Source organism: Benincasa hispida, chromosome 1 (assembly GCF_009727055.1).
Source record: "Benincasa hispida cultivar B227 chromosome 1, ASM972705v1, whole genome shotgun sequence".
Classification (NCBI taxonomy): Eukaryota; Viridiplantae; Streptophyta; class Magnoliopsida; order Cucurbitales; family Cucurbitaceae; genus Benincasa; species Benincasa hispida.
This window is the reverse complement of record NC_052349.1, coordinates 88,034,096-88,061,301: the sequence shown is the minus strand read 5'-3', so window position 1 is coordinate 88,061,301 and position 27,206 is coordinate 88,034,096. Positions and strand designations below refer to the sequence as shown.

At 31.4% G+C, this 27,206-nt stretch overlaps 1 protein-coding gene across 1 annotated transcript; it reads right to left on the bottom strand.

Annotated features, from left to right (window-relative positions):
* Positions 1-12,998: 12,998 nt before the first annotated feature.
* LOC120088168 lies at positions 12,999-17,869 on the bottom strand. Its single transcript, XM_039045312.1, has 6 exons — positions 17,570-17,869; positions 17,087-17,435; positions 16,519-16,969; positions 15,321-15,704; positions 13,952-14,178; positions 12,999-13,832 (listed from the first exon to the last, which is right to left on the bottom strand). The coding sequence occupies exons 1-6, from the start codon at positions 17,731-17,733 to the stop codon at positions 13,587-13,589; spliced, it is 1,821 nt and encodes a 606-aa protein (XP_038901240.1). The 5' UTR covers positions 17,734-17,869; the 3' UTR covers positions 12,999-13,586.
* Between the last annotated feature and the right edge of the window lie 9,337 nt (positions 17,870-27,206).

Sequence of the window (27,206 nt, the reverse complement as noted above, 5' to 3'; positions counted from 1 at the left end):
TTAAAGAACATAAGCTATTTAAAAAGTTCTCATAAAAGAGACCTAACTTCTATTCTCATATGGGTAATATTGATTAAGAGCATCTTGTCACTACTCCTCTTGTAAAACAAGATATCAATATCAACATCAATAAATCATACACTCTAGAACATCATAGAAATGGGAAGAAACTATAAGTTTCTTAGTGTGTCAACCATGAATTATCCAATTAGTTTGCCTATTGAATCTAGATCTTGGGATCTCCAGTCAACTAGGTTAGGTTATCACCAGATAACTCATTTCATAGGCTTCAGCCCCATTTTCCTCGATGTATATGTGACTTGCTCTCTTGACAATCCTTTTGTTAAAGGATTTGCAATATTCTCTTTCGACTTCATATAATTAATAGAAATTATTCCATTAGATAGCAATTATCTTATCAAATTATGTCTGCTTCTAATATATTGTGACTTGCCATTATAGACATTATTCTTGATAAATACATATTGCACTTACAGGCTTTAGCCACAACGAAAAATCTTCAAGAAAATTTCAGAGCCATTAAGCTTCTTCCCCTGCTTTATCGAGAGCTATAAACTCTTATTCCATAGTAGAACATGCTATACACATCTATTTTGAAGATTTTCATGATACAACTATTCCACCTAAGGTAAAAATATACCCACTTGTTGATTTAGTTTTCATGCTATCAGAAGTCCAATTAGCATCATTAAATCCTTTTGATACATGTGGATACCTCATATAATGCAATCCATAGTCTAGAGTGTACTTCAAATACCTTAGAACTCTGATAACACATTCCAATGATCATACCCGGGATTGCTGGAGTATCTTGTTAACCTTCCTACTGAATAGGCAATATCAGGTTTTGTACAATTCATTTTGTGCATTAAGCTACCAATAACTCTAGAAAATTCTAAAGAAGACACCTTCATCATTATTTTTCTTCAAATTAAATTTTGGATCAAATTGAGTAACAACCAACTTACTCTTAAAATGATCAAATTTTCTCAGTACTTTCTCTATATAATGAGATTGTGAAAGTATGTATCCACTTGGATTTCTTGTAATTTGAATTCCAAGGATAAAATCAGTAAGACCAAGGTCTTTCATATCAAAGTTTGATTTCAACATCCTTTTAATGGAATCAATAACATTTCTATTTGTGCCCATTATTAACAATCCATATACAAGCAAACAATGACATACTCCTGATCTATGATTTTAACATAGACGCATTTATCACACTTATTTGTCTTAAATTCATTTGATAACATAGTGTGATCAAACTTTTCATGCCATTGTTAATGTGCTTGTTTCAATGCACAAAGACTTACCAAGTTTACAAACTTTGTCTTCAAGTCCTTTAACAACAAACCATTCAGGTTATTCCACATAAATTTCTTCATTTATATCTCCATTTAAAAATGTAATTTTTATATTCATTTGGTGTACCAAATTTTGTTAAGCTGCTATTACAATTAACATCCTTATAGATGTAATCCTCGTCATTGGAAAATAGTTATCGAAGAAATCTAGCCCTTCTTTCTGGCGAAAACCTTTAGCTACAAACCAGACTTTGTACTTATCAGTAGTGCCGTCAGCCTTTAGCTTTCTCTTAAATATCCATTTACTCCCAAATGGTCTACTTCCAAGAGGTAAATCAACCAATACTTATGTATTGTTTTATAAAATGGATTCTAGCTCACTATTGATAGCTTCCTTCCAATAAGGTGCATCAGGAGATGAGACAACTTCTTAAAAAGTCTGAGGCTTACCTTTTATCATATAATTTATGAAATTCGGTCCAAAAGAAGGATTTTTCTTAGCTCTTTTGCTTCTTCTAGGTTCAGACTCAATATTCTGATCGTCTTGACCTTTCAAAAAGCTACCTTCATTAATTCTTTTGGTACCAATAATTTTATGTCCTTCCCCCTTTAAAGGATTAAAGAATCTGCTTCAATAGATTCCATTTGCTATTATTATTGATATCAGATATCTCTCATTTAATCATCATGAAGCTATCAGCAGCACTATGCATTGCATAGTCTATAAGACACAATCAATTATCTTAGGCCCAGGTTTGGTCCTTTTTCGTAAAGGAACTTGTACCTTTGCCAAACACTGCCACACTTTCAGCATTTTATATAAGGGTAACTTTCCGTTCCACACTTAAAGCGACTTACTAGTCTTCTTATGTAGAATTCTATTTAGTATAAAATTTGTTGACAGCAAAGCTTTCCCCCACAAATTGTGAGGTAAACCCGAACTATTTAACATGCAATTAACCAATCTTTTAAAGTCTGGTTCTTTTTTCAACTACATCATTTTATTGTGGTGTATAAGGTGTTGTAGTTTGAAGGATTATATTATTAACTTCATAAAATTCACAAAAGTGATGATCATTCATATTCACCACCTCTATCTGATATCAACACCATTACTTTCTTTTCATGTTGATCTTCAACTTCTGCCTTATATGATTTAAAAACAGTAAAGGTTTCATCTTTATTGTGTAATACATATACATAGTAATATTTACAACAATCATCGATGAATGTGATAAAGTATCTCTTACCACCTCGTGTAGGAGTACTTTTCATGTCACATGCATCATTGTGGATTAAATCAAGTAACTCATTACTTATTTCCACAGATAAAAATGACTTTCTAGTAAACTTTGATTCAACACAAACTTCACATTTGTGTCTATTATCAATATTAAAATTCGGTAATAGTCCTAGGTTTACCATTCTATTTAAAGAACGATAATTGACATGTCCTAATCTAGAATGTCATACATCACACAACTCAACAATATAAGCAGAAGAGTTGATGATTTTATTATTTTTTGATATTTATGCCAGTATATTCAGTTTGAACATGCAATCACTTAGATAGTCTTTTCCCACATACATACCCTCCTTTGTCAAAATAAATCTATTTGACTCAAATACAAGTTTGAACATATTTTTGTTAAATAGGATTTTTGACACTAGATTCTTTCGAATTTCTGACACATGGTATACATCATAAGTGTAAGCGTCTTTCCAAAAGTCCATTTCAGCAAGACATTCCCCTTGCCTTCCACTGAGGTAGTTGAAGCATTTCACACGTACAACTTATCACTACCATCTTGCTTCCCATATGTAACGAACAATGACTTGTCCTTACAAATGTGCCTAGTAGCACCTGTATCGATCCACCAACCTTTCGTGTTTGAAGCCATATTTATCTCATAATGACGACAACTAAATCGCCATTTTCCACGACATTGTCTTGATTGTTGGAACTTTGTCCCTTCTTGTACTTGTACATTGCAGCATTATGGCCATTCTTACCACAAACCTAGAAACTACCTTGAATGCACTTGCTAACATCATTCCTTGACCGATGATTCACATTTTTCTTCTTGAAATTATGCTTATTGGGTTTATATTTTGAAGTTTCAGCAATGTGAGTCTTGGCTTCAACTTTTAGCGGAGTTTTATCTTCTTTTATGTTATCCTCTTCTATACAAAGTTTTTCCACGAAGTTCTGCATAGATAACTCGTTTCGCTTATGTTTGCGATAGCATTTGAAGTTCTTTCAGGAAGGAGATAACTTCTCAATCACAATACAACTTGGAGTGGCTCACTAATGTCCAATCCTTCACTTTGCAAATCACCAATGATAATTTGCAATTCTTCCATCTGATTGACTATCAACTTGGTATCGATCATCTTATAATCTAAGAATTTTTCCACAAAGAGTTTCTTAGTACCAGCATCTTCTAGTTTGACTTCTTGTCTAATGCCTCCAACAATAGTTTTATTGTATTGTAGCCATTGTAATTGACATTATAAAAAGTATCCTTAAGACCAACAAGTATATAATTACAGCAAATGAAGTCCGAATGCATCCATGCTTGCTTTGCAGCTTTTGTTTCAAGAGTTACAACTTATGGCGGGATAATTGCGCAATCTTTCTTCAAAATATGAGTAAGATTCAGTGTGGTGAGATAGAAAATCCTCTTACGTTGCCATCTCTTGATATTGTCTCTCTTGAACTTCTCTAGTTTTTCAGCACGAGGTTTAACAATGGGCAATCCATTGATGGTAGAAGTAGCGACATTGGTGGAGGAGTTCACAGCCATTAGTTCAAATATACTAACTATCTTTAGATTGTTGGAGGAAAATGGTATATATAAAGCTGAATATACTAGCAAACTGATTACACCTCAATTACTAGAAACAATACACTCAATATATGATATTCAAACTCAAACGAAAGCAGATAGTGTAATAAGGCTTAGATATGAAAATAACCAAAACTTGAAAGAATTTCAAAACCTTTGGAGACTCAAAATGTAGTCGAGACATGCTTCTGATAAGCGCTATCTTGAACACAATTATTCATTTTGCACAGGTTGCAAACAGACTACAACAATCGTCTTAATAGGATACACCGACTAATTCTGATAGAACTATAACCTTGAACTACTCAAATATGACAGATCTCTTAGATACTTGCTCTCAACTTAACTCAAGAACAAAAGAAAGAAATAAAGAAAGGAGAGAATTCTTCAATTTGGGATGGGAAGCTGCAAATGAAGAACCAAGTTGCTATTTTTAGGCTAGCAACTTGGTAACTCTCCAAATTACGAAATAAAATCAAATAAATATAAAAATTGAAATATTTGTCAAATTTAACTCAATTGAGTTGTTGTTTGATAAAAATCAAACATAATTTATTCAAATTGAAAAAGTACAAATTTAACTTTCATACATACTAAATTTATACATAAAGCATCATGTTAATTTGAAGTTTCAATTCAATTCGAAAGTTTATAAACAATGAATTTAATCTACACAATTAAATTCATTTTATGTTTCAGATTTTCATCAAACTTTTACTTTCTTTCACTATATATATCCCGCAATGTCAATATTGTTGGTTTCGAGCTACAAGTTTGTTCAAAGTCTCTGTACTCATTTGAGCAATCGACCCATACCTCAACATGTCTGCCTGAATCCCTTTGAGAAGGTCCTTATCTTCGCAAACATAACATTTGATGAAATCAACCCATTTTAGCACGATTGAAATTTTGAATAAAAATTTGGATTGAAACTTACCACTTTAATTAGGTTTGTGTAAAACAAAAATGAAAAAATCGAACATCTAACCTTCACAAATTTATGTTAGTTCATTAAAATTATGCTCATTTTACTATGTTTTAATTAGTGAATAATTTAAATATAATAGATATTTGGATTAAGTTGGTAAAGGGAAAGCAAATTGAACTGAAAAGCATGTAGCAATATATATATATATTTCCTAGTAAAAATTTTACAATTAAATTTAATGTTTATAAACACTATCATTGTGTCTCGCATTTGCCTCTCCCTTTTCTTTATTTCTTTTAATACTTTATAGACATTGGAATCACAAAAACTCATTTCCCACCTTAATTATTTTATGGAAGAAAGTACTAAATCTTATGTCCAGGTCGATAACAAATGTTTTGGGTTAATTAAACTATATTTATGTTAGTTAATTTTTTTCTTTTAATTTTAGTTATTACTTTAAAGGTAGATTTTAATACCATACACAAAATAACTTAAGAACAAAATTATACGATGAATTTAAAGTTTAAAAATTAATCTATCATATATGATATATAATATTCATGTATGATTAGTTGGATGAACGTGCAAATTTGATTCGAATACCATATTTTAAAAGAAAATGAGGTGAGAAAATCAAGACGTTGCAGATTAACATGATTGAGTTTGATGAATAAATTTGAATATTCATTAATAAAGTCAAAGTTATTATATTAAGGGATTCTAATTGTCTATTTCTATTTAAAAAATTAAGACCAAACCCAGGACATGGAAACAAAAGTGACCATACTTGTCTCATCTTTGTACCCTTTTTCTTTTTTTCCCTAATAATCCGCCCATTTTTATATTTTACTTATCGTATTGTCATTACTTATAAATTTTAAAAATATTACTTAAGAAAATCTTTTTAAGGAAATTTGTATTTGAGGAAGATAAATGGGCTTTTAGATTCGATATATATATTTGGGCTACGAGGCGATTACTTTTAATAATTAGGACGATTGGACAAATGGTCAAATCAAAATAGAAATTTGTATTTGAGGAAGATAAATGGACTTTTAGATTCAATATATATATTTGGGTTGCGAGACGATTACTTTTAATAATTAGGATGATTGGACAAATGGTCAAATCAAAATAACGTTTTAGAAAAATGACCAATATATATTTCTTTGTGATAATGACATAATGACTAATTTAATACTACTTAAATTTTAATAATGAACATAAATACCTCTACAACCATATAACTATGGTGTATTTTGAAAAAGAAAACCAATATTTTAAAACAAATCTAACAAACTTAATCAACCAAAATCTAACCTTAATTAAAAAAATACTATCTAAAATAATATTAGACGCAATCAAAACTAACGAAGAGATGCATAATCTAAAAAAATATAATTAAAAATTAATATTGAAAAGTAGAAAAATTAGACTTTAATTTTCACCCAAATGAATCATCAAGAATATTAATTATAATTAATAACTCATTTTTTTTTTTCACGAAATAAGCAAATACCTTATATTCAAAGTAACTATCAAATACTTTCTATCCATCAACTCTAAAAATCTCTTATACTAATCAATTCACTTAAATAAAAATCCTAATTTCGCGACAATCATCCTTGATCTTGATTAGTCCTAGTTTGTTACAGGTTCTGATTGCTTACAAGATCAAGGTTGAAGAACAAAAGAACTAGGGATTAGAGGAAGAAGAACTCAACCAAAAACTCGAACTCCTAAAAGTCAGTAGAAACTAACAATACAAACAACTCCTAGTTTGTTATATCTTTTCTGGTGTTCTGAGTTTGGATAATGTTGTACAAAGTTTTCCCTTCAGTATGTGCCTGAATTCCACTATCTTGGTTAATGATTTTGTATATGCATATGTGATATGGTTTAATGATTTAGCATTGTAATATTTTTTGGAACTCTGGGGTATGGTTTTCTCTTACAATTTTGTGGATGTGTTTTGTATTAGGATTTTGATTTACGGGTTGATCGTTGTTTTGGATGTATTGTAGTTGATGTCTAATTGTGACATGTAATAATAGACATAATTGGCAATCAACGTCAGATAATAATCAAACAACAATCAGATTGTAATCAATATTATTGACAATCAAATAAGTAATAATATCAAATAGCAATCAAACAATAATCATATAAATAATAAGTATCATTAGCAATCAAGATAAGATAGCAATCAGATGACAACCAATATCGTATAGTAATAAATAGCAACCATTATCAAACTGTATTTAGTAACATTAAGAATTAATATCAGATAGTAATCAATTGCAATAAGATAACAATTGGTATCATTGACTAATTATCTTTTTTCTTTTTAAAAGAAACAAGAGGAAGCAAAGGGAAGAAATAAGTATCATTAGCTAACTATCAAACAGTAATTAGACAGCAATCATATAACGATCATAGCAATCACATAACAATCAAACTTTAGGCGGAAGTCACTGAATTGGTGAGAGCATTTTTTACTTTTTCGTATCAATACCTAATTTAAAACTCTAACTATGTGAGAAAAAAAAAAAAAGAAAAAAAAGAAGGCAATCAAAGACAACAAAAAACTACTAACTAATTGACAAAATAGAAGGTAATCAAATGATGCTATAAAAAAACTACTAATTATGTGTCAAAGATTAGAAGGTGATGATAATCAGAAGGAAATCATGAGACATTCGGATGACAATATTATAAACAACTATGTATCAAAGAATAGAAGATGATTGGATGACAATGACATAAACAACTAACCATGTGTCAAATAATAGAAAGTTATTAGTCAAAGAATAGAAGATGATTGGATGACAATGACACAAACAACTAACCATGTGTCAAATAATAGAAAGTTATTAGATGAAAAATAGATGGTAATCAGATGACAATATCATAAACTATTAACTACATGTCAAATAATAGAAGGTAATCAGATAATAATTAAAAGGTAATCAGATGACTATTAGAAGTCTAACTAATTGACAAAAAATAGAAGATAATCCGATGACAATTAGATAGCAATTACATACGAATCACATAGCAATCAAATTGCATACGTAAGTCCGTGAATCAGTGAGAGTATTCTCGACTTTTCAGTTTTAATGTCTCATTTAAATTGAGTTGGACTCACTAGTCTGGTTGAGTTTGTAAAATTTTATTTTGTGTAAATATAGGTCTAATTTTTATAATTTAATTTGTCAGGCTTGCAACTACCTATTTTTGAATTTGTCCTTTATCTTATTGCCAATATTTGTAAATATTGAATAGATTAAGAGAACATTGCAGAATTAGCCAAAAAAAAAAATTGCTGCAAAATTAGGCCCATGTCATCATTTTTTTTTTTTTTTTTTAATTTTGTAATAGCAACAAAAAATGGCAACCCAATCTAGCAGAGTCCAATTCAAAATGTAAAATTTAAAAAAATATCATCAATTCTGAGTGCAAAAGAAAAAACGTACACATCCTTTTCGAAGTGACTTTAATATACTTCATTAATGAATTTAATATATCAATTAACTAAAAAAGCAAATATCAATTTATATACTTAAATTTTGGGATCCTATCAATTTAAACTTTGAACTTTAGGATTTATATCAATTTATATCCTAAACTAATAATTATATTAGTTTAAACTTTAAACTTTCTTAAGTATATTAATTTAAACTCTGAACTTTCATAATATCAATTTAAACTATGAACATTTCTAAATGTATATAAATAAGTTATCATCCACTGTGAAGGTGGGAGCAAATTTCATTCAGGGGGTCAGATATAGGAAGACAATACAGAAAGCTAAGTTCTCATTTCACTAATTTATTCTCTCTAGCTCATTAATAAGAATCTGGAGCTTTATATGTGAGAATGAAAATTAGTTACAAATTAGTTATAAAACTGATCCTTACAGATTGCTTTCACATATTAATTTTTGACTTCTGTCTTCAACAATACAGATATGAAGGAGAAAAGTTAGATACAAAGAGAACGATCCAAGAAAAGACAGAGAAAGATAGCAGGGGTGTGGGTTCTTGATCCGATTGGGGTGGGTTCGACGTCAGCTCCGGTCTGCTTCGGCAGCAAGTGGTAGCTCAACTTCGTGAAGCACCGGACGTGTTGGGCTTGAAGCTAACTGGCAGTAGAGATGTGTTAGGCGTGAAGCACTAGCAGCAGCAGGGGCGTGGGTTCTCGATCGGCAGCAGTAAGCACGTTCTTTTTCTGCAGAAGAAGAAAGGAAAAGAATTGCTTTGGGTGGAAGAAGTGAGAAGTGAAAAAATAATGAGGTAAAACTTAGGGTTTTAAATCACCCTATTCTGATGCCTTACATGGCGTCGGGAAAAATTGATTCTCCGATGGGAGAGCCTTAAAAAAATTTAAGGCTCGACGCCTCCCCTCCACCGTGAACTTTCTCCCGACACCTGAACCATAGTGTCATGAGAGGCGTAAATTCTTTTCCCCACCTTTTTTATGCCGTCAATCTAGAAAATGGCGTTGAGAATATCTTTTTTTTCTCGATGCCACTGAAACCACTGTTGGGATATCCTATTTTTTCGATGTAAAAAAAATGTTCAGAAAAAATGGGTTTTTCCAGACCCATTTTTAGCATCGGGAAAACTTTCGTCAGGAAAGACCTAATTTCTTATTGAAAGGAGAAATAAAAATTAAAAAAAGAAAGGATAAAATAGGGTAGCAAGTAGGAAAATTCTTATAAATAGAAAAATCCTAAAAATATTTACATTTTGTTATAAAAGTTCCAAAAATCTCATAGCAAATATTTTAAAATTGGAACTTTATAGTAAAGTACAAATATTTTAAACTTTTTTTTTTTATATTTAAAAAAGCCCATAGCAAGTATTAATATGTTTGATAGTGCAAACACTTGAAATTTTAGTATGTTTGTTGATTGATGCTTGATAGTTTGTTGATGTACTTCGAATATTTGTATTTTGTTGATTGATGCTTGATAGTTGGTTGATGCACTTCGAATATTTGTAAGTTTGTTGATTGATGTTATGATACACTCATGTTTTATTTCAAGTATTTACTAATTGATGTTTGATACACTCATTCTTTTATCGTTATATATCTTTGATACACCTCAAATATCATGCTTATAAAATGAAACACGCATGTTTTATTTCAAAAATAAGTTAGTGCTTGAATGTTCATTGTTGTTAAATATATTCTTAATACACTCATGTCTTATTTAATATATTTACTGTTTGATATTTGATAAACTCATATCTTATTACTAATATATTGCTAATGCACTTGAATATCATGTTTTATAGATTGAAACATATGATTTACTTCAAAATAATTCAGATACAAATTGAATGTTGTTTGTTGTTAATATACTTGAATGCTATTAGATATCCTACTAAGTCACTCATGTCTTACATCAAGTATCTACTTATTGATGATTAATGCACCATGTCTTATATCTAATATATTGCCTATATATTTAAAATATCATGCTAATAAAATAAACACACCCGCTTTACTTCAAAATATGTAACTAATTGAAGGTTGATTGTTGTTAGATTTATCGTCGATACACTTGATATGTTGATTGTTGTTAATATAGTACAAATATACCAAATTTAAAGTAAATGAAAAGATTAAATCTTAAATTAAAATAAAAAAGATCCATTCATCAAAACCTAAATTAGAGAAAAAAATAGTAAATCATCAAAAGAACATTAAAAAGGAACACAAAGATCTCCTATAATGGAACAGAAAATAAAAATAAAAAATGAAACAAAAATAAAATACAATACGCGACGATTAGAATTTTAAAAAATACATGTGTGACGAGTGCATCGGGATCATGTTAAAGAAAGAAGAAAGATGATGATTGGAAGATGAAATAAGATTCAAAAATTAAAAATATACATACATGAGACATTAGTCAAAATTTGATATTTAGGTATATTAATTAACTGATATGCCTAAAATGACATATATCGATATGTACGACTACCAAAGGCTAAAATCTAAAGGGAAAATAAAAATAAAAACATTGATGGTTAAAAAGGAAAAAAATGACATGTATATTAAACAAAAATTAAAAGTTGGTTTCGGTATTTAAAAAGCTGTATAACGCTCTTTTTTTTTTTTTTTTTTTTTTTTAACATTTTTATTTCGCCACCCATGATAATTTTCCAAAGATTAATTCAAAAAATTCTCTTTGAAGGAAATCTTCAAAGTATTAAATGGGCTTCGTGGTTTGTATTTGGTGAATATGGATCCAACATATCTCTTTGGGCCGTGGCCCATTACTTCTAAGATTTCTATTAGAACAAGAAAGGGGGAAAAAAGAGAGAATTTGAAATTTCTCACACTAAATATCCAAATATCGTTAGAGCTTTCCAATATAATATAATCACTCTATGAGTACCTCCCTTATATTTTTAGTATAACAATCGCAATGGAGTTCGAACTTTCAATCTTTAAAAAAGATCATACTAATATTGTTAAATTAAGTTCACTTTGATCCATGATTAGCTTACTTGACACAATTAAAGCAATTATCAATCAGTATGGGTAAATTTTTAGGTTGTATCAATAAAAATCTTGAGCTAATAATTGTATTAATTTAAATCTTGATCTTTCCTTACTATTAATTGACACCCTCGTTTAAATGTCGTTTGATCAATATTATATGAAACTTATAATTTTAGTCAATTAACTTTCAAACTTATAATTCATACACCAATTAATTTAGACCATTCATTACGATTACTCTTTGAAGATTACTCGTACATTAATTCTTGAATATGTGTAGACTTCTTCAAATGTTAATTTTATAAATTGAATTCATCTATTAAAGTTCATGAGTTTGATTGATGCAATTATAAGTTTTACATGAGATATTTTCAAATGGAATGTAATAAAGAGTGTAAATGGATAGAAGATTTGAATATATAAATTTATTAGTTTTAAAATTTAAATTAATACAATTCCTTATCAAATTTAGGGGTATAAAGGGATTTTTTTTTTTTGTTTGATTTTTTTTAAAAGCCTTGCTCTTTTTCCTCTGAAATAAGAGAGGAAATATAGTTCGACACCCATTATTTATTATTATTATTGTTATATATATATATATTATATATATATATATATATTTCTAACTCGGTGGCTTAATCACAGTTTGCCACATAATATTTTTTCCCCTTTTTATAATTTGGTTTATGCGTGGTCGGATTGAAATTACAAAAATGTGAGTAAAATTTAGCTAGTACGTACACAAATATTGCTCATAAAATATTTAACAAATTTAGAACACGAGGTGTTTATTAAATTTTCTTCTATAATTTCTCAAGAGCTTTTTTCCTCTTAATTCTTGTATAATTAAAAAGAACGCTATCTAAAATCTATATATTGCTTATTTAAAAATAGTTGTATTTTTTTCCCTCCAAATTTGTTCCTTTATAATATATATTACATTTATAATACTTTATAAATTATAATAGAATTTTCATTCTTTTAACTTAAAAGACAACTTTCATTCTCTCAATAACAATAAAAAAAAATAAACAAACAAACAAAAAGTCATATTCATCAACACACAACAAAGAACAATAAGAAAAAACAACTTTCAAAAAGGATATATAGCTAGGTCAACCACATTTATATTTTCACTAAACTTTTTGTTCCAAAAAACAAAACTTGTTTTTGCAAATCTATACTCTCAAACTTAAAAAAGTAAAAATCAACAAGGATAGTAAGAGATAAATTAATTTAAAATTAAAGATGAAAATGAATAAAAGATAAAAACATTAAGAGGCAATGAGGAAGTAATTCCATACAATAATACGAAAATTATTATATAATAATCACCAAACAAAAACATAACATGATTGACTATCAATCCCTTATTGAAAACTTAAGCCATTTTTATTCCCTCTCTATTTGCTAAACCCTAAAAAGTAGAAAGAACTAAATAATCTATAAAAACTATGCAATACATTCACTCTTATTCCAACTACACCCATTAAATGTAATATAGGAAGAAACAACCCATCCATCAATTCTCCTTTTTTTTTTTTTTTTTTTTTTTTCCATCATTCAAAATTAAAATAAACCTTAACTCAAAAGTTTAAGTAAAAAAAAAAAAAAAGGGGGCAAAAACTAAAGTTATCTTGTCTTTTCAATTTGTCCCCATCTTCTTTCATAACATGTTTTTGCTGCCTTTTTCCTTTCATCCCTTCTTGCTTCACTTTAAATTTTGGTTATATTTATATTTATATATATAACCACATGATCCAAAACAAACCCTTCTTGCTTTATTGCTTGAATTTTGTGTTCCCATGCACATTCATGTCCTAAGGATATTCACTTTTCCTCCATAGCTGACTCACCAAAGCAACAAAAATATCAACTTTTTTGGTGAGGTCTCGATAAAATTAAGAGATATGAGCTAGAGAGAGCTTTTTATTTTTATTTTTTTGATTGATGATATACTCAATGAGCTGGGAAGAAAAGTGGTGAGGAATCTCTATGAAGTTTCCCATCCAAAATCCTAACTTTGCTCATTTTGGCCTCGCACCAATGGAGTTGTTGTTCGCTTAAATCCACAGTTCTTAAAACCCTTGAAACCACTTTTAAGTCTATAAGAGCCATCAAAATCTCCATTTCTTCCTCCACGCTTAGCTTCCTTTTTCTCAAGCACTTCCCAGCACGACGAAGGTCTTTAAGCTTTATCTTCTTCTGAATTTTTCAAAAACATATACCAATTGCAAATCAAATTGAGTATTTATATAATCAATAAGTAAAGGAATGATCTAAAACTTGAATATATATATAGAATTATTCATAATTTGACTTACTTTTTGGTTAACTTTCTTCATCAGTTGGAGGAGAGTTGGATCAACAGCAGCCCTTTTTTTTCTCTTGAAAAATGAAGCTACAATCTGGCAAGGTTTCTCTTTATCTGCTTTGAGGAAATTCATGTAGGTTCTTATTCCATCTTCCATTATCATTAGAAAAGATGGTGAGGATATTCTTGAACCATAACCACCTCCTCCTTCCCCCTTTATTTGCTCATCTTCTGAATCTTCAAAATTAAAGTTCAAATCCACACGCACATTATGAGTTAATTTAATATGTGATAATTCATATTACTTTAATCATAGAAAGAAAATAACATTCATGGAAGAAAAGGGCTAAATACTATACAATCTAATTTTCATCCATATACTTTCAAGGACTAAATTTAAAATTTATTATAAATACAAAGACTAAACTTATACCATCTAATGCAAAAATATATAGGTTAAAATGATATTTTAATAATAATAAAAAAATATTGTGTGTTATATATTAATCAATGGAGATTATATATATAAAATCAACTAGTGAAAGCGACTCCAAAAAAAGAAAAAGAGATGTGTTTTTAAATAAAAAGCATTTTAGCTACTTTTGATAGAACTATTACATTGTTAAGAAAATAGTACCTTTGTGAGTAAAGTAAAATTTCTACAAGTATTTTTTTATTATTTATTTCTAAAGTCACTTTAATTATCGTATAAATTATATTAAAATCGCATACTCCACCTCAGATTACCCTACCTAATCTAAAACATGACAAACTGATAATATATATTCTAACTGATGTGTGGAATGTTCCATTATCACTCTAAAAATGTTTTTCGAAATACGTGGGGCATAGTAAAAGAATGTTCTCAATAAAAATTACTACAAATTTTGGTAGCATTTTTCCTAAAAATCGAAGATACCACATCTGAAAAGAAGAAAAAAGGAAAAATGGAAAAAAAAAAAACATACTCCCTAATAATTTGTTTAAACTACCACAAATTAAAGTGTGCCCCACCACACACTATTTGATGAAATCATCATCTCAACATTTACGCATAGTCCTAGGTTTGGTAGTATAATTTGAGCGGGATGCGACAAAAATGAAAAGAGTTATGTCAAGTCTTAGTATGATTGCCATTTGATTTTTAGTTTCTAATTTTTGAATATTAAATCTATAAATACTTTTTTTTTTTCTAAATTTCTTGCTTAATTTTTAATTTAGTAATTGACTAAGGACTCAACTCTTTTACTAGCATCATAAGAAATTAAGAGAAAATAAGTTTATTAATCTATTTTAAAATCACTTCCTCCAAAGACAATATGAATGTAGCATAGTAGATAGAGGATAGTATAATAATAATAATAAAAAAAAAATGGTACCTATAAATTCAGGAACTTGGAGCAAATTAGGAGCCAAAAGTCTCATACGAGCATAAATCTCAGGTCGACGGCCATGTTCATAAGGTTCATTCTCAATGTAACGTTGAAGAAGAACTTGAAATTGTTGAAATTGTTGAGCAACTTTGCCTGGACATCCATTATCCATATCTGATCTTTTACAACTACTTAGTTTCTTGTTCACAAAATTCTTGTAATTCCAATTAAGAGCCTCCCATGTCAAGCAAATTTGTGCTACATAAGCACTTTCCAATTCATGATATGGATTTTGTTTCACATCTGAACCTTTCTTGTTTATTGTTGACAATTTATAAACAATTCTCTCTGATATTGATCTTGGGCACATTTTAATTGACCTTAATGACTCTGTATAATTTATAAAAAAAAAAAAAGAAAAAAGAAAAAAGAAAACCCATTAATTTCTGTCATTAAAGAGTTGGAAACAAAAAAAAAAAAAGAAAGTAAATCGCGCTAAGGGGGTTTTGAATATAAAAGTTGATTCATTTACTACTTTAATTCTCAACTGTTGTATGAATATATAAATTATTAAAGAAAAAAAGATTCAGAAAAGTATGTTTATATTGCTAGTGTATGTTCAACTTTCTTTTATTAAAAAAATTGAATTATGTGTCTATTCATGTAAAGTTGTGATTAATTTGTGTAATATATTCATATGATATGGTGAGTATCTAAAGAAGAGTTATATGATACAAAAATATCATTTTGGTTTATGCTATTTTAATGAAGGTCAAATTTAGTTTTTTAAAATTATTATTTATCGAAATTGTCTAAATAATAGTTATAATTTTTATGTAAGAAAATATAATATGTGAATAAATTTTCAAAATTTATAGTTGAAAATGCTAATAAATAGAAAAAAAAAATTTCGAGAAAAAAAAACTAGCAATTAGAATTAAAGTTAACAAATTCTAAAATATAAAGACCAAAATGATATTAAAAAAAAAAGAAAGAGAGAGAATAAATTAGATTTATTGATAAATATATAGACTAAAATTATATTAAACAAATTATAAAAAAAGATATTTTAACCCTGTTTTCTTAAGAGAAACTTGTTATTTATTAGATTGGTTTTAGGATTAGAGATAGAATCTTTTTGTTAACTTAAGGTGGAAGGAAAATAAACAAAGAAAATGGGTCAAAAAGTTGATAAATTAATGACCTGTTTCATGAAGCTTTTGGGCAGTGATTCTATCAAGAAACATCATTTCTTCATCATATTTCTGGAAAACAGTGTAGGATTCCCACTTGGGACAGCTTCTTCTTGAAGAAGATGAAAATGGATCTTCAGTTCCTGATGAATCTCTGCAATTTATTGAGCTTCTCCACTCTGATGAACTCTTTGAAGTTGACCCAACTGTGCATGAATCCCCAAATATCTCTTCTTCTTCTTTACTTTTTCTATCCAATAATTCATTTGCTCCAAATACCAAATATTTCCCATTGTTATTCTCTTTGACAACAATCTCTTCCTCCTTCTTCATCAAGTAATTTCCATAATAACTTTCGTTTCTTCTATTATCATTATCCTCCACCAATCTCTTCTTCTTCAAGTCCAATGACATTCTACAAGAATTCACCTTCAATACTTGTCTCACAACCCGCTCGGAGTCCTACACAGACAACAAATGAGTTTGAAATCACTTTTGACATAAAAATAAGAGTAATAGTTAAGTGCAACCGCACATCTTCATGCAGATATATACTTTCGAAAGTTATTTCAAACTCACCGTAAGTTCTTCTAGCATCTGGTCATCGTCATCGTCATCTTCTTGATGATGATATTCATCTAGTTGTGAGGTTTGTGGGGACTCATAAACTGAGCTATTGGTTGTAATTTGGTCATCTAGGTCTGTGGATTCCATAGTAATCCAAGGCTCCTCCATGTCCGTTAATAATATTTCTTCATTATCTGGAAGTTGGCGTTGCCATCGACTCATCCGAGTTTCGGCTTCTTTATCAAGAAAAGACATCGCTTCGACCTTACCGTAGATTCCATTACCATATCCTTCTTCCTCTTCCTCTTCTTCTTTCCCCTCCTCGGATGACACGGCGTTGTATTCATATTCATATTCATTTCTACAAAAAAGATAAACAAAAAAAAAAAATTATATTTATATGATGAATATAGAGAGAGGGAGATTGGGAAAATAATAATGGAAATTATATGTATAGAAAAAGTGAAAATGTGGATTTTTGGTTATGAATATGACCTTGGGAATAAAGGGGAGCCAAGGAAATAGAAGGATTTGAAAAGTAAAATGGAAGAGAAGGAGAGGAAGAAGAAGACAAGGAAGAAGGAGGAGGAGAGATTGTAGAACAGCCTAACAAGAGCTTCATCATCTTCATCTTTGGAGCAATAATAATAATATTGCATTTTGTTGTTGTTGATTATTTTGGACTAAAATCACCTCCTAAGTGCTTCCCTTCTTCAAAAGAAAAAGGAAAAGCACCATCACACACAAACATTTTATTTAATAATAATAATAATAAATGAAAATAAAAAAAGAAAGAGTGAGAGATATACATAGAAGAAAAGAGAGAAAGGAAGAATGTTTCCTTTGGTGCTTTTTTATATTCATAGATAGCCATATCCCTTTTTTGGGCCAAAATGGTCCATTTCCATGTAGGAAATGTCATATTTATCCCTATTTCAAATGATAGTTTGTAAAGGATGATGATAGCACATATAAATGGAGAGGGGTAGATTTGTAATTTGGAAAGTGTGTTTGAGATTTGAAGATTTTTTAAAGTATATACTTTTTGACAAAGAGGATGATTATATAAATCTTTGGAGGGGCTCAGCAAAAGATGCATCCCCCATGTTTTTTACTTTACCATTACTTAAGCACTTAGACATACACTTAGAGATACTCCCATTTTTCCTTCTTCAACAAACTAATTGGAATCACTTGTAATTCAATGAATTTAATCTCTATTGTTAATTCACAAATTTAAAGTTTGTATCTATTTGGTTTTCGAACATTCAAAAGTGTGTAATATAATATAAATCTTTCAAATTTCAATTTTAGGAGTGTTTGGCAAGTCAGTATTAAAGAACTCAATTCCATCAACTTCAATAATGTTCCTTATTGAAATTTGTACACTCATCGATAAATTCGATTTAAACAACTCTGCACTCCAAACACGAACTTTTTAACTCTAGATTTCAAAACTCAATTCAACATCCTCTTAATATATTTCAATTATGTGTTTAAATATAGATTTCTAAACTTTCAGTCTTATTATTATTTCGGAAGCTCATAGACTAATTTTGTAATTTTAAATATTTGAAAATCAAATAGACACAAATATCAAAATTCAAAGATACATACTAGAGAGAGCAAAACCAAAGCACACGCATAAGAAGAAATATGAAAGAAGATGCCTTTTGGAAAGAAATATAAAAAATGAAGATATTTATGAGACATTGAGTATAAGATAAGATCTATGGCTAGTTCTTTGCCTCTTAACGTAACAAAGGATTTAGCAAATATACCTTTTCGCTTTTATATTTATTTATAAAATAATCATAATAAATAATTAATAATTTTAATATTGACAAATGAACTCGAACTCTTTTTATTCTAATTCTAGTGCTTTCAAATGCTCAATGTTAGTTTATATAAATGAATAAATCTTAAAATTAGTACTTATATATTATTAATTCGAAATTAATTTTTATCGTAGAAAAAAAAGCAATGGAAAGTAATTTTTTTTTTGATAAAATTAATAATAAATAAATTAAACGAACTAAATTTAAAATTTATGAAAATTCATAGATTGAAATTCAGACATTTAAAAAATGCTAGAACTAAAATATAACAAGTTTCAAATGATATTTCCAACTTAAAAATAAAAGATGGTGTGGTTCAGTTGAGGCAGAATTTTCTTTTAGTTTATAATTCTTTGTTTGAGGCTGCTGCTTGTCCTTAGCTTTGCCACTAAGGTTTCTTCACAGTATGTTTGTCTGCTCTAAATTATATATATATTTTTAGCACAATATAAAATTATATTCTAAAATATAACTATTTTATAGCTAAGCTTCACATTCAAAACCCTATAGGGATATAATTAGTATGAACCTGTCATGATTATTAAAGTTGAATTTTAGAAACCCTTGAAAATAATATAGAAATATCTACTACACGTTAAATTGTACTATGAGCAATGTTACAATATTTCACAGAACATTTAACAAATATAAATAATACAAAAATTGAACATCAGAGATTGTTACCCCAGTTCGTGAATAACACCAATGTCTGGGGGGTAGAATGCCCAAGAAAGATAACTTCACTAATATAGATGATAAGGAGTCACAACATAGTATTTATCTATAATGACAATACAATTACAGTAATGGATCAGTTCAGCTATATAACTGGATCAACTCAGCTATACTTAAGTTTTTTTTTTTTGAACAAGATATTAAAGGGAGAGGATGGGATCGGTAGGCACATCGGAACATCGCAACTAGGTTGACACCTTATTAGCGCCCTTATCACATCTCGGACCCAATAGTAAGAGCTTCATTGCAATAAAAAAAGTATATATAAACAGTTGTAGCGAGGAGACTAGAGAAAAGACTTCCAGTTAAAAGCAATGGAAGCAATATCGTAATTACCAAAAACGTTTAGATTTTGAACACCAGGAGGCCATCAAATAGATAACAGATTCCCACATATTAGTCACTGGTTGCTCGATATTGTTGAATGTTCTGTTGTTTCGTTCAATCCATATGCTCCAGAGGGTGGCTCTAATCAGATTGCACCTGAGAATGTTTTTCTGTGAATTGATGGTGAGTTGTGCAAACTCTGGTAAATAGTCATCGAGCTGTGGAATATCTTGTGTGGGCGGGAATTGGTATAACCTCATGTTTTGTGAGACTGTGTAGTGAGCAAATAGATTGTTAATAGTTATAGGGTTGTTGGTTTGTTAAATATTTGTAGGCTTGTTTTAGTGGGTTGTTGAAGATTTTACAAATTTTACGTATCTATTTTTGGGTAGTTTTATGTGTATAAATACCTTCTTATTTTTTCTATCCGAGATATAAAATAAAAAAATATACAAAATACTTTTATATGGCATCAGAGTCAAACATCTAAGTTGTGTTTAATCTACCTCTTCTGCCCACTCACATCTTTATGTCGCTGTCCAAATCCGAAAACTTAGATCCACTGGTCATCGTTCATTGTTAGGCTCACAGATTTGAAAACCCAGGTCCATAAGTCCACCGATCAACGTCCATGAAGCTCTACCTTTCCTGCCCAAGGTAGACAGACTCGTCGTTTGTCGAAGTCAGTCACCATCGCACATCCTAAGCGACTCTTTCGCCCGCCTCCGCTTAAGATCTAAAATCAGTCTGCCTCCGTCGCGTCCATCAAAGTCTTTCTCCCTTCAATCCTATTTGAGCCACATCATCCAAGTTTTTATTTATTTTTTATTTTTTATTTATGATTGTTACTTTTGCTGTGATTATGTGATTTGGTATACACTTAAGCTCTATGGACAATGCGCTAACTAGATATGAACTAATGTATGCAAGTATGCGCTCTTATCACAAGTTTTATCGTGACTTGTCAAGTATAACAAGGTCACAAGTTTCTCAGAATGCTCTAAGGTCAAACACGGAGAATTTATAACTAAAAGATTTACATGATACAATGTTCTGTAGCGAAAACTAACAATGTATGATAAAGGGAGAAAACATGAGAAAGACTATGCTATAGCTATCTAAACAAACTAAGAATAGATAGAAACTTAATCTGAGAATGCTGTGATAATCAATAGCTTTTGACGTGTGTAAAAATAAATGGAGAAGAAAGGATTTGGGGGAAGCCAATATCAAGTTCCTAAGTTGACATCAAGAGTAATCCAAGATGGCATCATCTATTCATCGTACACCTCTCGGTGGTCAGCCACATTTGTCATATCTCTATGACGCATGAATGATGTTGCATTAGTCATAAGGTTAATTCTATCTCAAAAACCATTTCTTACTTTGCGTAGTGAGTTCGACAACTACTTACCCTCTCGAGTAGTTGGTTATAGCTACTTGACTCTATGAGTGAATATAGGCAAACATTTTCATAGTCTCACACTAAGCAAACAAGGTTAACTCTTTGGACTCTCAACTTAGCTCATGATATCAAAATTTCCCTTTACCCCATAGAGAATTAGTTACTCATGGCAATAAAGGAGAAGATGGTAAAAAGAAAGAAGACAATGGATGTAGTCATGATGCGTAGAAATATATGTATAAAGCTAGAAGTTTCGATTACAAATGAAATAATTTCTTAGTTCGAAATGTAATACAACTAATAAAGATGAGAAACAAAATGAATGAAAAGCTATTTTCAGCAATCTCTTGCTTCAAACAGGTGATTGTCAAGGCTACTGGTGTTTGATGGCAGAATGAAGTGGAGAGGCTCTCTCAAGCTCTCCAACAAGATTCCGATCATCACTTGGAGGGAATGGTGGAGATGAAGGATTCTCAAAAGATAATCTCTCTTTATTCTTCGTTTGTGATCATAGAAGTCTGTCTTAAGTGGAAAGCTTAGGCAAAATCCGGATCCTTTGTCTCGCGTGTTAAGGCTCTATATATAGTGCCATCCACTGATTACTTTGGCAATCCCGCTCTTGGAAAGTCACCATCACTAATAAGGTAGGTGAGAATGTCTATGTTGTTGTCATGGTCAACCTTGTGAAGTTAAGGCAGAAAATCCACTGGGTCAATGTCAGAGATCCCAAAGCATGTGATCGGCTTTTCTTCATTGGGATCAGTGCATGCGAACAAATCTTGAGATAGCTTCAAAATATATACTTTGGCACATGTTAACTCATGATAATTAGTCAGTAAGGGTTTCAAATGTATTTAACGCAAGTATCATTTTAAGCATGAGTTTCTAGTAAGATTAACGCCTATTTTGCTTTTCTAACCTCATTATTCTAAGTAAAAGGCTACAATAACTTGTATTTCTACAAGTTATCACACTCCTAAGTTTAGAATAATACTTGTCCTCAAGCATATCTTATGCTAAGAAAATTCAAGCTTACTCTACACCTCTATTTTGTGCTGACTAACTCCTCAGACTGCTCCTTACTCGCACTCTTTTTTTAAGCTACACAACTCTTTTAAGCCTGATCACTTTTTAAGGAAATATTTTCTGAGTTTAAATATGGCAAATCCATGCTAGAAAACCTTCTACTCATTTCAAATACTTTTGTATTCCTTTTATGATGCGTTTGTAAAAGCATTTTTGAAAGGCCTGCGATTACTTATTTGAATTATAGACAATGCGTTGAACTTGGTTACACCCTTCGTTTTGGCTTGTCTCCACGGATGTCATGCGAACATCAAACTATGGTTGCATGCCAATTTCAACTCAACTCTTATCTTAGCTAAGTTTCCTTTTACCAGACATTGAAGTTGTGGTTATTTATTACTGATTAAATTCCGCTGATCCAGGTTACCTACCTTAGTTTTGGCTTACCTGCACGGTTGTCATGCAAAGTATCTAACTACGAACAAGTACCCTTCATAACTTAACTCTTATCAGGTTGGGTTTTTTTCCCTTGCGCTGATAGCAGAGTTTATTACTTGAGTATACTTGTGGATTTTTTTTTAATAGATGATGATTGTATACACAATTTGTAAAATGAACACATTTGCTCAAACCTCTCATACTCCTAAATTTTTTAGAGTGATAAGGTCCTCATTGCTTAAAAGTTGAAAACAAAATTAGTAAAAAAAATTTGTACAAGAGGTTTAAGCGGAGGCTTGCGTGCATAAAATCTTAGACCGACAATCTTTAAATAAGTTACTAAGGCTAAGTAAGTTGTGCGACAATTAGAGAATGAACTTAGCAAAGTAGCATAAGTATCATCATAATTGTTAATCCGTCAGCGCATAAAAAGACATAAAGCAAAGAAGAATTTCAGAAGTTGCGTTAAAATACCAAATAATAACAATCGAATACAAAATAGATTAAGAAAAATTAATTCTAAAAATCCAAAAACCAAACACAAAACTCCCAAATTTATAATTGCATTGGAGGATCATCATTTTTTGGCTCAGAAGGCACAAGGTTTTGCACATAAAAAAAGCGCAAAGGTTGATGGAGATGAGGGGGAATGGATGGATCATGAAAGTAGGTGGTTAGAAAATTGAAGTACTCATGATTTCACTTTGTTTGCATGCATTGGAATTGGCGGAGGATTGCTATGTTGCACTGCATATTGATGAGAGATTGGCGGATGGGCACGAGCTGAGCTTGGAACTCTTAAGCAATGAAGAACTTGAGTTCATGGAGGTTGATGGCTGGAACAAGTGGTAGCAGTGGATGGGGTAGTGGCGACGAGTGTACAAGTTCTCGCCAGCTACGGATTTGAATTGGTTGGATGCACCAGTGCCCACGTCAAGTGGGTTATGAAAATTGGACACGAGAGGAGGCAGAGGTGATTTTTCTTTGGATGATGGGGACATGGTTGAATGCGGTGATTTGGAAGGTGAGTGATGCAGTGATGGAGAGTGAGGTGGTGAATGAATGGGAGAATTATTATTTTGATTGATGAGAGGAAGAAGATTGTCAAAGGCTTCAGGCAAAGGAGATAAAAGGTCTAAAAGGCTAGTGGGAAGCAGGATTTGCAGTAGTGGAGGAGACTGGATGCACTCGTTAGGGTCCTGACATGCAGGGCTTTCTGCGACAATCTCTTTATCCTTGACCGATGGTCTTTGCCATTTGGCTCTTGGAGACTATGGGGAATTGAGGTCAACTAAGATGGGGCACTTGGGATCTGTGACTGGTTCGGAGAAGTGTGGGGAATTTCGCTGTAAAATCCATAGTATCTTGTTTGTGATCACTCCATGCACTTTTGCCATGGGCTGATCTTCCATGCTAATGCCTGCGCAAAGCCAAAGGCTAGTAGTAGTCCATGGGAAGAAGAGTTTATCCTAAGGCTTGCCAAAATCCCCCAATCTGCTTTGCGATGATGCATCTAACATCCATGAGAATGCCTCTTGCGATGCAATAAGTAGCCATCAAGTGTTCTCTTGAGATGGTCTTGTCATGCCTTTTTGGGATCAATCACTTCTTGACCAAGTATACCTACAATCTTGCCTCCAGAAGCAGATGATAAGATGCCAAGGTCTAGATGTTAGTGACAAAATATTTCCACTGAGAGTTAGGCTTTGCCAGAACTCTTAATGCGTCCACTAGGTATTCTTCGTCTGGCACTTTGATCAACTTGTTGCCCATTGCATTAGGATCGTCTTTTAACTAATAGAGCTCGTTGATGTCATGGGCATTGAACGGCACAACATGACCCTTTGTCACCGCATCCGCAGTCTCGTGCAGACTGCCATGATAAAAAGTGCATACAATACTGGGCATAACGATGGATGGGCATTGACAAATTGCTTCCCATCTTAGCTTTAAGATGATGATTATCACAAAGTCGGGTAGAGGTGTGGGCATTGGAAAGAATCCCATTTTCATCAGTAGGTCATCATTCTCTTTGTTTCCTCCCTTGGGTGCCCCTTTGGTGGGAGATGACTTAACCACCTTCTGTTTTCCTTTGCCTTAAGCCACTATGAGTTGGGTTCGTTGTCTCTTCTTCCTTTAATCTTCTTGCTTTTTTTTCTTGATTTTTCTTCCATTGAGTTATCTCTAATTTTTTCAGCTCTTTGTTACGCCTCCTTCGCGCCTCTTTTTCTTTCTTTTTCCTCTCTTCCTCTTCTTTTCCCTCCAGTTCTCGGACCATCGCATCAGCAAACATTGCGATGCGCTTATCTTCTTCTTGTTTCCTTTTCATCTCTGCCTCTTTCACTGTGTTATCGTGGCTAACCTCCTCTTAGTGTAACCTTCGTGTTAAATCGCCAGAGGCGATAATTAGGCGGGCTTTCTCCTTCAGCTCCACTTTTCTCTTCTTCTCCTTCTCATTCGATTCTTTTTCCAACTCGATGCACTTAGCTTTTTGCGCATTAGCCAGGTCCATAGAAGACTCTGTCAAAATGACCATAGGATTAGCCACTTGCTCATCAACCGTTGGCCTAGTAGCCAATCGCTTCTTTCCTTGACTTTTTGACCGACGAACTAGAGGTGCATTTGTCGCATCCTTATCTTTTTCTTCGTCCCTAAGTATGGCCATTAATGCGGCCACCCATTTATTAGGAAGCTCTACCTCTTGTTGCACTGTTGGCTCAGATGGCTTCATTGACAAACGGTCTTCCACCTTTGCAGTGGTGGATTGTCCCTCAATCGTCGGGCACTCAACTCTGTGTCGGCATCGTACCTCATTCCTCATCCGTTTTCTTCTTGTTTTCTTTGTTTCTTCTCTTCCTTCCTTTTTTCTTTCTCCTCTCTCTTCTATTCTTTCTCAGCTTTCTCCCCTTCTTCTTTTTTCTTTGTGGCCATCTCCTCCATCACGTCTCTAATGAATCCCTTATTCTGCTATCGCTTTCTTCTTAGGATCCATGATTGCAAGGGTTTCCCTTTGCAATATTACCACCACTTCAGCTTGGCTTTCTTGTTGCCGCATAGGTTGGCTAATTACTCTAGCTTTAGCCAATCCTCCATCCTTCTCCATGTTGCTTAGGATACTCCAAAAAACTTCCCTTCATTTTTTCTTTGCAGTTCACTTGTAGTGGGAAGGACTATATGGTATATCAAATATAACATATAACCTCTATTTTCTATATTGTTTCAAATATAATATATCCTATAGTTTCAATTATCTCTCACCAATGATTTTTAATATAAATCACATTTATATTAAATTTAATTATATGATTTCAATTCACATAATTAATATTTGAATTATATTAAATGTTTATTTCCTCCCAAATAAATTTATATTATAATGTATCAAATACATTATAGTAATTATATCATATCTAATTAGATTAAATTAATTATATCACAAATAGTTAATTCTCTCAATTAATTTGAACAATTTTAATTAATCCAAAAATTGATTCTCATTAATTCCCATTGAGTTATAGAGGGGACTTCATGGACCTATAGCTTGAAGCTCCAATGGTACGTGAATAATTAATTAAACTTCTTTAATTAAATTATTCACCATCCGTTAACTATCGGGCACTCTACTAAAGACAAAAAGTTGCACTCTTCGCACTACAGATATATTTCTGTATCCATTGGATATAACTAGTCAACAGTACGATGACCTTTCACAAATTGCTCGCAAGTACAACTAGGCCAAAGTCACCGTTTTGCCCCTATAGTTACATCTAACTCCTTAAATACCACTGATCCCTCTAAGAAACAATAAATCATAGTCCAACTATGACTAAATCCCTCTATAGCCAGGAGAGGGTGTGGCGCCACATTGTTCAAGCCCCGAAATCAACCCTTAAAGGAGAAATTTATCTACTTATCCTGACATTGGGGAAGGAGTGAATTTCTTCTTGTGTAGTTGTGTTTCCAGCACCCCAACAAATGAATCCCCAAAATGGTAGGCTTATTGAGTCAGCGATCTGGCCTCTCTCACCCATATAAATAAAAGGATCGTCTTTATAGGTAGAAGTTCACAACTCACTCAGGATTTATGTCATGTCACCTATGGTTATCTTGGTGAAATGTAAGTCTCTATTATGAATGACGTTATATAATAAGACTAAGCATTTCGTGGTCCGGTCTTATACAATTTTTTTTGTATAGAATACTCCCACTCACATGTCTTCACATGAATGATCAGGATCATATCATTTGTAGCACTTTACAACAATTGTATAACTACAAAGTGAGTCGTACTCGTAGTGTCACCAGGATAAGGTACTCAGCCTTATCCATCTACTATAGACCATTTAGGTTATAACTTAAATAT